This window comes from Crotalus tigris, unplaced genomic scaffold (genome assembly GCF_016545835.1).
Source record: "Crotalus tigris isolate CLP2741 ecotype Arizona unplaced genomic scaffold, ASM1654583v1 scf7180000021358.389521, whole genome shotgun sequence".
Classification (NCBI taxonomy): domain Eukaryota; kingdom Metazoa; phylum Chordata; class Lepidosauria; order Squamata; family Viperidae; genus Crotalus; species Crotalus tigris.
In genome coordinates, this window is record NW_024098469.1 from 371646 (window position 1) to 383818 (window position 12173).

A 12173-nucleotide genomic window follows, 5' to 3' on the forward strand; every position below is an offset into this window, starting at 1 on the left:
TTGGAGGGTGGAAAAGGAGGGGGGGGTCAGGAAGCGCTTTTAAGGGCCGCTCGCTCGCTTGCGCAGACGGCAAAGAGCCCGGGCCGACGCGCGCGAGCGCCTCTCTCGCGCTAAGAGTCTGGCTCCGCCTCTCGCCCGAATTCTACAATCGGCGTCTTTGCCCAGGTCTGGCCCGAGCTTTCTATTGGCTCAGGCGCGCGTCATTCTCGGCCCGGACTTTCCTCGCGCTTCCCATTCATGCAGTTTGGTTGAGTGTTGGTGTATTTTACTGTTTGCAATAAAGAAGGGGGATTTTTTTTTTTTTAAAGAAAAAAGATTCAGGGTTGTTGGGTTTTTTTTTTTTGTGCTGCTGCTGCAATTGACTCCTGCTGTTTTTGTACAGTTTTGCAAAGAAAGAAAAAGACTTTTTTTGTTTTTGTTTTTTTTAAAAAAAATCCAACCGACCAACCAAAATCGGGCCTTTTCTTAAAAAAAAAAAAAAGCGGGTTTGTTTCGCGCGCGGTGCTTTGATTTTTTTTTTCTTCTCCTCCTTCATCTTTTGCATTTGTTTCGAGGGGAGGGCGACCGCCTTTCCCTCCTCCTCCCCCTTTGCAAAAATCCGCATCTCTTTCGGGCTTGCAACCAACTGTTAAAGGCTCAACTATGCCCAAAAGAAAGGTAAGCAAACAAACATGGTGGTGGGGGCAACGGACCGAGGAAGGGAGACGCGTGAGAAGCCCCTTTTTGCGCGGGGAGGAAGGGGGGGGGAAAGATGGCTTGACTTGCGCGCGCGCGCGCGCTGCTGCTTGTGTATGTGTGTGTGTGCGTGCGTGCGGTTTAGTGGAAGCGTTTTTCCAGGCGGCTGGCTGTGTCCTGGGCAAGCGGCGCTGGGAGCGAGGGAGAGCGCTTGGCCGCCGCGATCGCGACCAGCCGATAGCTGGGCAGAGTGGAGTTTGGTAGGGTGGGGGGGGTGGGGGCTTGTTTGCCAGACGAAGCCTGCTCGGTGCGTCTCCATGCCGGATTGCAAACAGCCATAGTGCCGCTGCTGACCGCAGGCAGGCTTGCCTGGCGCCCCACCTCCTCCTCCGCCGCCACCAAATGCAAAAGCCTCGCTGAGCCCCCCCCCCCCAGCTGTCTTTGGCCGTCGGAGGGGCGTTTGGACGCGGTTTGGGCCGAGGCTTCCCCCGATTTGGGGTCTCTGGCTCTCCTGCGATTGCCTTTGTTCTTTTTATTTTTTTTTCTCTCCCCCCCCCTTTGTGGCCCTTCCTCCTACTTGTCATACCAGATGGTGGTGCAGTGGCGACGAGGAGCCGGTAGGGGGCGCAGAGCTTTGCCATTGGAACGGGGGGGGGGGAGAGATGTGGCAAGAGATTTCCGAAGCCCCAAATCGATGCAACTTTAGCAAGGAGGCGTCTCTTTTTCTCTCTCTCCCCCCCCCTCCGCTCTTTCTTTTGCTCCTCTTTTTATTTTATTGTTTCTTCTTCTGCAAATCCGCTACTTGAGATTTACCCATCGGGGGTTCCCGTTTTTGGAAGTGCAGCTACATAAGGGGGGGGGGAGAAAGCATGCAATAAAAATGGGGGGGTCTCGGTTTGTGCAGTTGTAGGGCAGCAAACGAGCCTGCCGAGCGGACTCGCTTCTCGATGTGCCCACTTCCCCCCCGGGGGTGGGGAGGGTGGAAGCTAAGCGAGCCGCTTTTAAATGCTCCACGCCCTTTGCAGGTCGTTTGCGAACGACCTTGCTCTTTGCAGGTAATTTGGCGGGAGTTTTTTTTCTCTCCGTTTTTTTAAATTTGGGGCGCGGTGACGTCAAGCAAAAAAAAAACGGACCTGCCCGAGGCATTGTGGGATGTGTAGTCCGGGAGTTTGCAAGAGTTCAAAGCGTGTGAAAAGCTTCCGGACTATTAAAAATTGCAGCTGTTGGCTGAAGAATGTTTCTCATTTTTTTTTTAAAAAAAGGTGTCCTGCGCTATATTTTATTGGGATTTTTTTTTTTTTGCAGAAACGTACAGGGAAAGTTAGAAGGCTTGATGTAGAATTGACAAAGTCCAGAGATAAATTAATTAATAAAGTAATAAATTAAATTAATCAGTTCCTACTGAATTTTTCTTGCACTCCTGTATCTGTTAATTCTTTATCATTTGCCTCCCCAAATCTGTACAGTTTTTTTTATTAAAAGTTTTAAATATTTTACACAATATATACCCCAAATCCCTCCCCCCCCCTTCCTACTTCCCAAAGCTGATTACAGGGTTAAAAATAAACAATCATAATCTAACATTACCCAACTATATTAACAATCAAATCCATAACATACTTTAACTCCTTTTCAAGACAAATATAAACAAATTAAAAACAAAAATAATAATACAATTAAACCATAATACTAGAAATAATATATTAAACTATTAATAGTAATCTAAAATTTACTCATAAGCTAAATAATCTGTAGACAGTTTTGATTGATCCCAATATTTTTAATTTATATTAAAAATGTCTACTACCTCCTATTTACTAAACCATTTATGTTAGTCACATTGGAACAAAAGTAGTTTATATTGTGCTTATTTCTTTTTTAAACTAGGCTGCAGCTGAAGGTGAAATAAAGGAGGAGGTAAGTTTTTCACACACACACACACACACACACACGTATATGTATATTCAGTTGTCAAGATGAAGCAAGTCTTCAGAGGAGTTGGGAAAAGCTGAGCTGAACATATTGCTGTGCAACTCAAGGGCTGACATGCAATGCAAGCATGTGGCAGGATTTTAAATCTACATGGAAAGGATATGTTGGAAGATTGACTTTGCCAAGAATTTGCAAACTGATCAGTGCACACACAATTTATATGCGGAGTGGCATGCAGAATTCTTCATGCAATTAAAAAAAAAATCTGTGCAGTTGGACTTGCTTAAAAAAAACACTTAGTAAGAATGTTGCCCCCCCCTTTTCTTCATAGTATTGTCATGCTATCAGCCACAATTGGGCTGCATTCAGTACATTAATCTTTTGAGTCACAGATTGTAAACCACAATGTAGCTTAGGATTCTGCCTCAGTTTAATTGTTACCAAGAAACCAGTCTTTCTGCTTGCAGAATGTGCTGCAGCCAACCTCAAGCCAATATGGGTTCCATTCCTCTTTTTTTTTCATCTGTGGGTCTGGAAGCGAGAGACTTCTACTTTTCAATTTAAATCAGTGGTTCTCAACCTTTTTAATGCCGCGACCCCCAACCGGTCGTAAGTCGAGGACTACTCAACCGGTCGTAAGTCAAGGACTACGCAACTGGTGCAGCACCGTTTGCAGACTGGGACTTTTGGCGGGCTCAGCAGGGCAGAGACAGCCTGGACAATTCCTATTGGCTTTTGAAAGCCAATAGAATTAGACTCTATTCAAGAGAGTCTATTCTATTGGCTTTCAAAAGCCAATAGAATAAAAGGGAGTAGCACAGCTAAGGAAAAGGGGGGGAAATGGCGGACTGCGTTGTTTGGCGACCCCCGTGAAATGGTCGTTCGACCCCAAATGGGGTCCCGACCCACAGGTTGAGAACCACTGATTTAAATGGTCATTTCCCCGATGTCAAAACTATGTAGGTTGTTTAAGTTGTGAGAAAGGGCCAGGATGACATTAGACTTTGGGATCAAATCTTTTTTCAAACCAGATTTCAGTGTCACAGAGAGCTACAGTTGGTCAAAAGCTAAAATAAACTCCACGTCAGTATTGGAGAATGGAGATACAACTGAACCCAGGAAATGGTTAGTTCTGTTCTTGTTTGTCTTCAGATCACTTTGGATTCCTGGCAATTACACAGAACACTCCCTGCAGTTTTCTTGGCAACAGTTGGGGAAGTGGTTGGCCCTTGCCTTCTCACTGTTAAGCTTCTAACAAATGTTGGCTTTGGCCTAAAGCAGGACTAAAACTCATGGTGCCTTGGTGCTTTCATTATTGTACCAAAGTGGCTCATTTTCACATTTCTGTCCAACAAAATGTGTTAAATTGGGCAGATAACAAATACTGTCAGTATCGTTTTTGGTTTTTTTTTTATGTACAATAAAGCAAACATTTTGGGAAATTGCTAACCATACTAAGTTCTACATCTTGATAAGTAGTCAGCAGATAAGCAATATCTCAGTTCGGTTTTAAGACCCTAGTTTAATTGACCCTAGAATTTATTGTATTAATAAAAGGGTCAAGAGAAGAGAGTATGTAGACATGATGCTTATTTTTGTTCCAGTCAGCTATGGTTTATTGTGCTGTAAGAGTTACAAACCAGCCCACAGTCTTGACACTGACATTCCTTCAATATTACATTTCACTTTTGCAAAACTTACCCGGTGCATATTTATTTGGAAGAAAACCTTAATGAATGTAATGAGATTTTTGCTTTAAATTGAGTCAGTGTGATTGCCTAAGGTATGTTTTGAATTTCTGTGAATTCTATTTTTAAGAAAACTGATGTTTGGTTTTAGTAATTTGTTTTTGTCTTCGGCAGCCAAAGAGACGATCGGCTAGACTATCTGCTGTGAGTACATGCCTCTTTAAAAAGAAAATCCATATTACATTAAAGCTGTTGCAATCAATAGATCTTTCAAAGTATCATTCAAGTAGCCTCCTGTGAATTATCTCCAAGTCTAAATATAATATTTACTCTAAACAGATGACACTATTGCTTCACCATGAGCTAAAGGCTTCAGTATTTTCCAAACTTGCCAGCTTCTAAATTGGGGTCTTCAAACTTGGCCCTTTTATGACTTGTGGATTTGTGGACTTCAACTCCCAAAATTCCTCAGCCAGCTAAGAATTCTGGGAATTGAAGTCCATAGAACTTGAAGTTGCCATGGTTAAGAAATACTGATCTATATCCTTGTTTTTTTTGTAATCATACGTATGTATTTTACTTCACCAATTATAATGGGAAAATTATTGTTTCAGTGATTATAGCTACCCATCTCAAATACATGGTCTTGGATAGCTTACAACACCTAAAAGCAATATTTAAAAAAAACAAAAAACAGATCCAGAATAGAAATCATGCCCAAAAATAACTTATGCACTGGAAGAAACGTTCCCAGAGTCAGTGGCGGTTTATCAAATACATCTGTCGCTTGATTTTAAGGCTACCTTTGTGATCCTAAGGGCCAGAAACTTCAGACATTTTAAAAGGGACCGGAGAGGTTTGAGATTGTTGCAGCAAATTGAACAAACAGGAATGCTGGGTTTATTTTACAGCATATCTATGTGCTTTTCTTACAGAAGCCTGCTCCAGCCAAACCAGAGCCAAAGCCGAAAAAGGCAGCACCGAAGGTAAATAAATGACATGCTTATGCGTCCGGAATGCCTCAATGCTAGAATAGATATAAAGAAAGTTGCTTTTTCTTTTGTTTGCGTGTGTACGGATGACATGATATAGATCAGAGGTCCCCAACCTTTTGGGCACCAGGGACCGGTTCCGTGGAGTGAGGTTTTTCCGCGGACCGGAGGGGGCATGGTTTCATGTACTGCCTGCATCCCGCGGATGAGGCTTTGCTTGTTTGCGCAGACAGTTTCTGACATGCCCGCCATGTTACTGGTCCATGGACCAGGGGTTGGGGACTCTTGATATAGATCAGTGGTTCTCAACCTTTCTAATGCCGCGACCCCATAATACAGTTCCCCATGTTGTGGTGACCCCCAACCACTTATACATCACCGGGTGCCAGGGGCGTGGCCAAAGAAAAGGGGGGGGAAATGGCGGACAGCCTTGTTTGGTGACCCCCATGAAATGGTCTTTCGACCCCAAATGGGGTCCCGACCCACAGGTTGAGAACCACTGATATAGATGATGATGATGATAACGACAAAGTATAACTTTTACTTTTACTAAGTGGGAAATATATTTGGAGAGTTTGGATTAGTGGCTTTTGATTATATGGATGTGAGATCCCAGTCTTATTTAGTCCATTGCTTACTTTGAGAGCATGGTTTTAATTGTATGGCCAAGGAACTGAGTAGCTAAGATGTATCTAAAAGGGGGGGAAAGGGGAGATGAGCAACTGTGTTGTTCTCTTAAGTGTGCAGATTTGAAAGAGGGTAAGCAAACCCTGGAGTTTTTAATGAAAATTCCTTCCCCTGAGAATCTTTGCTGTCCACCATGACAGATGGTTTTAGAAGGGGAACACATCCCTAGCAATCCAAAATATGGGGCCAAGGCTGTTTGAGTCTGGGATAGGCTTGGCATCTTAAAACAATCAGCAAGGCAGTCGTTTTCCAGACTGTTTATCTGTGGGAGCCAAGTAAAATCTCTGCCCTGATCAGATTGTATCTGAAGATGACAGATTGTCATTCACATAAGCCATGGAAAAGAAGACATATCAAGTAAAATGGAGGGAATTGAATGACACTTAGTGGTTAAACTGCAGAACTTCATTGGTAGAGGAGGGGAAGGACAGTTTTAATTCACTATCTTTAAAGGTTGCTGCTAGCTTGACTGGGTTACTTTCAATCTAGCTTAGAGCAGGGGTCTTCAAACTTGGCCCTTTTATGACTTGTGGACTTCAACTCCCAAAATTCCTCAGCCAGGCACGGTGGCTAAGGAATTCTGGGAGTTGAAGTCCACAAGTCATAAAAGGACCATGTTTTGAAGACCCCTGGCTTAGAGTTACTGCGAGAGGAGAACAAGGAACCTATATTGAGAAAAAAAAAAAGACTAGGAGTGACATGATAGCAGTGTTCCAATATCTAAGGGGCTGTCACAAAAGAAGAGGGGGTCAATCTATTTTCCAAAGCACCTGAAGGCAGGACAAGAAGAAATGGATGGAGACTGACTAAGGAGCGATCCAGCCTAGAACTAAGAAATTCCCAATTGTTCAGTGGAACGATTTGCCTCCATAAGTTGTAGGTGCCCCAACACTGGATGTTTTCAGGAAGAGATTGGACAATCATTTGTCTGAAATGGCACAGGATCTCCTGATTGAGCAGGGTTTTACCAGAACACCTCCAAGGTCCCTTCCAACTATGTTATTCAGTTATATTCATGATTTTCCTGTGAATTTGTTAAAGGGAGGAGAAAACCGTATGGAAATGTAACTAAGAAGGGTGCTTGATTTTAGCCCTGTGCTATATTGACTGGATTTTGTATGACTTTGAGCTTGGCCAGAGCTTCAATGAAAGGGCTGGATTGTAAATAAAAGTTTGAAAATTTTACTTTAATGAATCTGGTGGTGGTGGTGGTGGTGGTGATGAAACTGAGAGAAAGTTACATCAAGATTCCAGCTTAGGCATAATAGGAGGAAACTACGAGAAAGATTGTGTATATTTAATTTTACATGTATTAACTGCAGCAAGAATTGTATTTGCCCAATATTGGAAAAATGAAAACTTACCAATGGAAGAAGAACTAATTAAGAAAATTTTAGATTGTGCAGAAATGGACAGATTGACATTAAAGATAAAAGAGAAAGAAGACTCTGTGTACTTTAGAACATGGGACAATTTTTACCAATGGCTAGAAAAGCCAGTTAGAGAGAAAGGAACATGATGTGTACTATGTAACATTGAATATATACTAAGAAGAAGAAGACTATTGAGCGATTAACTAACATACTGATTAAGATAATATAGAAATTAACTCTTATTGTTTTTTAAATACATGAACCCAGACAATATGCTGTTTGCTAAATATTAAGAATGTTGTTTTAAAAACCACCAACCCTAACCTTAACCCTAACCCTACAAAAATTAATAAAATATATACAAAAAAAGAGATCCTAGCTAATTCATAGAAAATAAATTTAGTCTTGCAGTTGGCATGTTCCTTCCTTAGGTTTATATGTGTACATTATTACTTGCAGCATGCAATGTATCCTGGAAACTCAGATTTGACAATGTTTCCAAATAGCCATTCTTCACAGGTTACAATGTACAATGGAAATGAGTTAAAGTCATTACCTCCACATTTATCTTATTTTGTTTTGTATTGGGCTAGCTAAGAAAAATAAACCTTTCTTTATCCAATCAAAAAGATACATTCAGATAAAGTAGCAGGGAATCCTGGCACAGAAAACCTCTATACAATTTGGATGCATTTTGTTTTTATCAGCCTTTTTAATTGCATTAACAATTCCTCCTGCATGGCATCCAAATATGATAATCTTATGCTGAAAGCACAGATAAAAGATTTTTTTAATGAGTAGTATACACTTCATTATTTGAGACGGTGATTTTTCAGTAGTATCCATACTTCAGGATGAGATTGCCAATACTCTTTTTTTTAAAGAAAAAAAATATTAAAGATAATATGCATCCTGAAAAGGTTATAAATACAAGGATTCGTCAAAAAAAAAGTTACTTTTTCATCAGTAGTAACTGAACGGTTGCTAAATGAGGCACTCGCTAAGCAAGGACTAACTGTATTGCTTTACCCTCAACAAATAAAGATACTAATTTTATATTTGAGTGCCAGATTTAGGCAGTGGTGTTTTTGAGGCTGGCCACTGAAAAAGGATGGGTGACCAAGTGAGACTTTATTCTCTGTGTGTGCATGTGATTCCCTCTAACAGAAAGAAAAAGGAGGGAATGATAAGAAAGAAGACAAAAAGGTAACAACAAAAGGGAAGAAGGGAGCCAAAGGAAAAGATGAAACTAAGCAAGAAGATGCTAAAGAAGAAAACCACTCTGAGAACGGAGATACCAAAACTAACGAGGTACGATATATCCCGCCGTCCTGAGAATCTTTTCCAAATACATAGGGCAGGGGTCCTCAAATTTGGCCACTTTAAGACTTGTGGACTTCAACTCCCAGAATTCCCCAGCCAGCCATGGCTGGCAGGGGAATTCTGGGAGTTGAAGTCCACGTCTTAAAAGGGGCCAAGTTTGAGGACCCCTGACATAGAGAATCGGGGAACTCCACTCAACAGTTTCCGCTTTGTATCCAATCCTTATACACATAGTCCTTGACTTAACAACACAGTTGAGACTAGAATTTCCATTGCTAAAACAAGACAGTTGCTAAGTGGGTCATGCTCAAATTTTACGACCTTTTCGATATGGTTGTTAAGCAGATCCCTGCAGTGAACCACGCAGTGGTTAAGGAAACCTGGCGTTTAACTTTTACTTTTCGTTTTTAGCTTAGCTTCTCCCTAAAACAAGCATGGAGGGGGCTGGCACACACACACACACACACACACACACACCACAGATAATAGTTATTTAGGAGAAGCAGTTCTGGAGAAAGGAAAGGCCTGCACCACAGGGAAAAGTGAGTCTCCAGGGCCAGAAACCGGGCCATTTTAGTTCATTTATTTGCCTGTTTTCTTTTTTTCCTCAGCCAACATGCAGACATTTCTCTCTTTTTCTCTCTCTGTTCTTCTGTGTAGCACATTATTTGTTTTTTATTTTACCCAAACTGCCAGCAATATTATGTAGAGATGCAGATTCCTATTAGGCACAATGTGTTTTTAAAAGGGATGTCTTTTTTCTTTAAATTCAGCAGCGGCCTTCTGTGATACGGGAGAGGGTAGCCATACATGGAAGCTGTACCGTCCCGTGCTTTCAGATGGCTTCCTTACAGACCGATGGGCATTGTGCCATAGGAGTTCAGAGTTAGGGAAAAAAAATATGGTTGGGCGCTAGAGTTAGCTAGTAAGCCAAAGCTGGGAGTCTGCTTCTGCTGTTGTGTGCAAGAATGGAAGTTGGTAAACTGTGCAGAATTCATGGTTTATGGGACTGAGCTACGGTTACACCCAGCATCCTCTGCAATGGATTCTCTTCCAAGTCTAATTCAATTTCTGTTTCTCTCCAATACTAACAGGCACCAGCTGCTGAAGTATCTGATGACAAGGAAGCCAAGTCCGAGTAACAGATTTAGCCCTCTTCATTTCCATCATTTGGTATTCGTACCTCCATACTGTATTGTTAAGAGAGGAATATTTTTATCAACTATTTTATAAATGCAGGTTTTTTTAGCATGAATTTAATCATGGAACATCTTCATCTCGGTTACTTGGACTTCAAAACCAACCAACCAACGACAACAACAACAAAAAATTATTGTTTTTAAAATTTTGTGATTGTCATAGTTTGTATGGTACCCAGAAAGAATCAGTGGTGGTAGCTATTGACTTCTATCAGTATATAATCCCTTTGTGTGTCAGTCATACGGAATTCAGATTTTAATTTTACCCTTGTTACATGTTGTATGGTTTCTTAACGTGGGGAGGTCTAAAAAAAAAAATACACACAAAAACCACAATTGTGTCAGACATTCCGGTGGTTCTGTGACTTGCTTTTATAAAGAAGGTGAGATATTTTCATGAAAAATCTTAAGAAGCTGGAAACTTGTTGTATCCCAAATGTAGTTTTATTTTGTCACATTTTGGAGAATAATATTAAAATATGTAATCATGTTTTTAAATGAAATACAAAAAAAAACTTTTAAAAAAGAGAAGGACAGGTTTGACTGAATATACCCACTGTTAGGAATTTTGCTGGATTTATCTTAATAAAATGTCTCCTCAAAAGATGCATGATTTTGGGCTGCGTTATGTTATAGATATATTTTCTGCCTTTGAGGTTCTCTTCCAGTCCCTTGTGCAGGAAAGGCAATATACTTATGGGATTACGTTTAATGTTATTTGATTTTTGGTTCTGCATTTTCTTTAAAAAGAAGATGATCACATGAAGTATTCATACCACTTTACAATGCCTTGGTAAGGCCACACGTGGAATACTGCATCCAGTTTTGGTCACCACGATGTAAAAAAGATGTTGAGACTCTAGAAAGAGTGAAGAGAAGTCCAACAAAGATGATTAGGGGACTGGAGGCTAAAACATACAAGTTGCTGGAATTGGGTATGTCTAGTTTAACGAAGAGAAGGACGAGGGGGGACATGATAGCAGTCTTCCAGTATCTCAGGGGCTGCCACAAAGAAGAGGGAGTCAAGCTATTCTCCAAAGCGCCTGAAGGCAGGACAAGAAGCAACGGATGGAAACTGACCAAAGAGAGAAGCAACCTAGAACTAAGGAGAAACTTCCTGACAGTGAGAACAATTAACCAGTGGAACAACCTGCCTGCAGAAGCGGTGAATGCTCCAACACTGGAAGTTTTTAAGAAGAGACTAGACAGCTGTTTGTCCGAAATGGTATAGGGTTTCCTGCTTGAGCAGAGGGTTGGACTAGATGACCTCCAAAGTCCCAACTTTATTATTATTATAAGAGGCCCAAATTGTGTTTAATATCTTGGCAAAACATGGTTTCCCAGCTACTCTGCTCTGAGCCTGGCTATTCATTTGCTCCATCGCTATCACAGATCTGAATTTCGGTACAAACTATTGTCAACTAATAGCATTTTCCTGTAAACTGAGGAGCAGGCGAGAAAGAAGAGATGCAGTATATATATATGTGGAGAAGCCCTCACAATTCTTGGTTCAATAGGCACATTTGAGATGGTTGTGGGTGTTCTAGTAATTGCTCTTGTATGGGGCGGAGGGAGTTGATAGCTCATTCACAAAAATAATTGCTGTGATGATTTCGGCATTCACAAAACATGGCAATACTAAAAGGCAATCTTATATGCTTTGAGACTCCTGGTGATGCAGTTGTTAGAATGCAGTATTGCAGTTCAATCTTGACAGGGCTTGAAGTTGACTCAGCTTTCCACCCTTTACAGGTTGGTAAGATGAGGGCCCAGATTGTTGGGGTCAATAGGCTGACTCTAAACCGCTCAGAGAGGGCTGTAAAGCACTGGGGTTTGGGGGGGGGGTAAGTCTAAGCACTATTGCTGTGAGGAGGCAGTCTTGTAGGGAAAGTCAAGTGTCAGGCCTTGTTTTGAAGGTTAAAAAGAGCTTTAACGGGTGAGCTGTGAAATCTGGTGGTCTCTAAGGAAACCACCATCAGGCAGTTTTGTATCCTCCAGACAGAAATCATTCATTTTTATTTGGAAAGTATTATCTGCAAGTTAAATGAGGAAGCCTAAGGAATCTACAACAGTATACCGTATATTCCAGCGTATAAGACGACTTTTGAGACCATTGAAACAGCCTCTGAACTTGGGGGTCGTCTTATACGCCGGAAATAAGGTAGTTTCTGGTGTATAAGACGACTTTCTAGGCATGCAACTCGGCGTTGATCGTCTTATACGCCAGAAATAACGTAGTTTCCAGCGTATAAGATGACTATCTAGGCATGCGACTTGGCGTCTATCGTCTTATACGCCGGAAAT

At 41.4% G+C, this 12173-nt stretch overlaps 1 protein-coding gene across 1 annotated transcript; it reads left to right on the top strand.

Moving 5' to 3' along the window:
- The first annotated feature begins 223 nt into the window (after positions 1-223).
- LOC120320407 (non-histone chromosomal protein HMG-14A) lies at positions 224-10476 on the top strand. The gene is made up of 6 exons (XM_039370056.1): positions 224-657; positions 2563-2592; positions 4470-4499; positions 5231-5281; positions 8515-8658; positions 9765-10476. The coding sequence occupies exons 1-6, from the start codon at positions 643-645 to the stop codon at positions 9810-9812; spliced, it is 318 nt and encodes a 105-aa protein (XP_039225990.1). The 5' UTR covers positions 224-642; the 3' UTR covers positions 9813-10476.
- The last annotated feature ends 1697 nt before the right edge of the window (positions 10477-12173 follow it).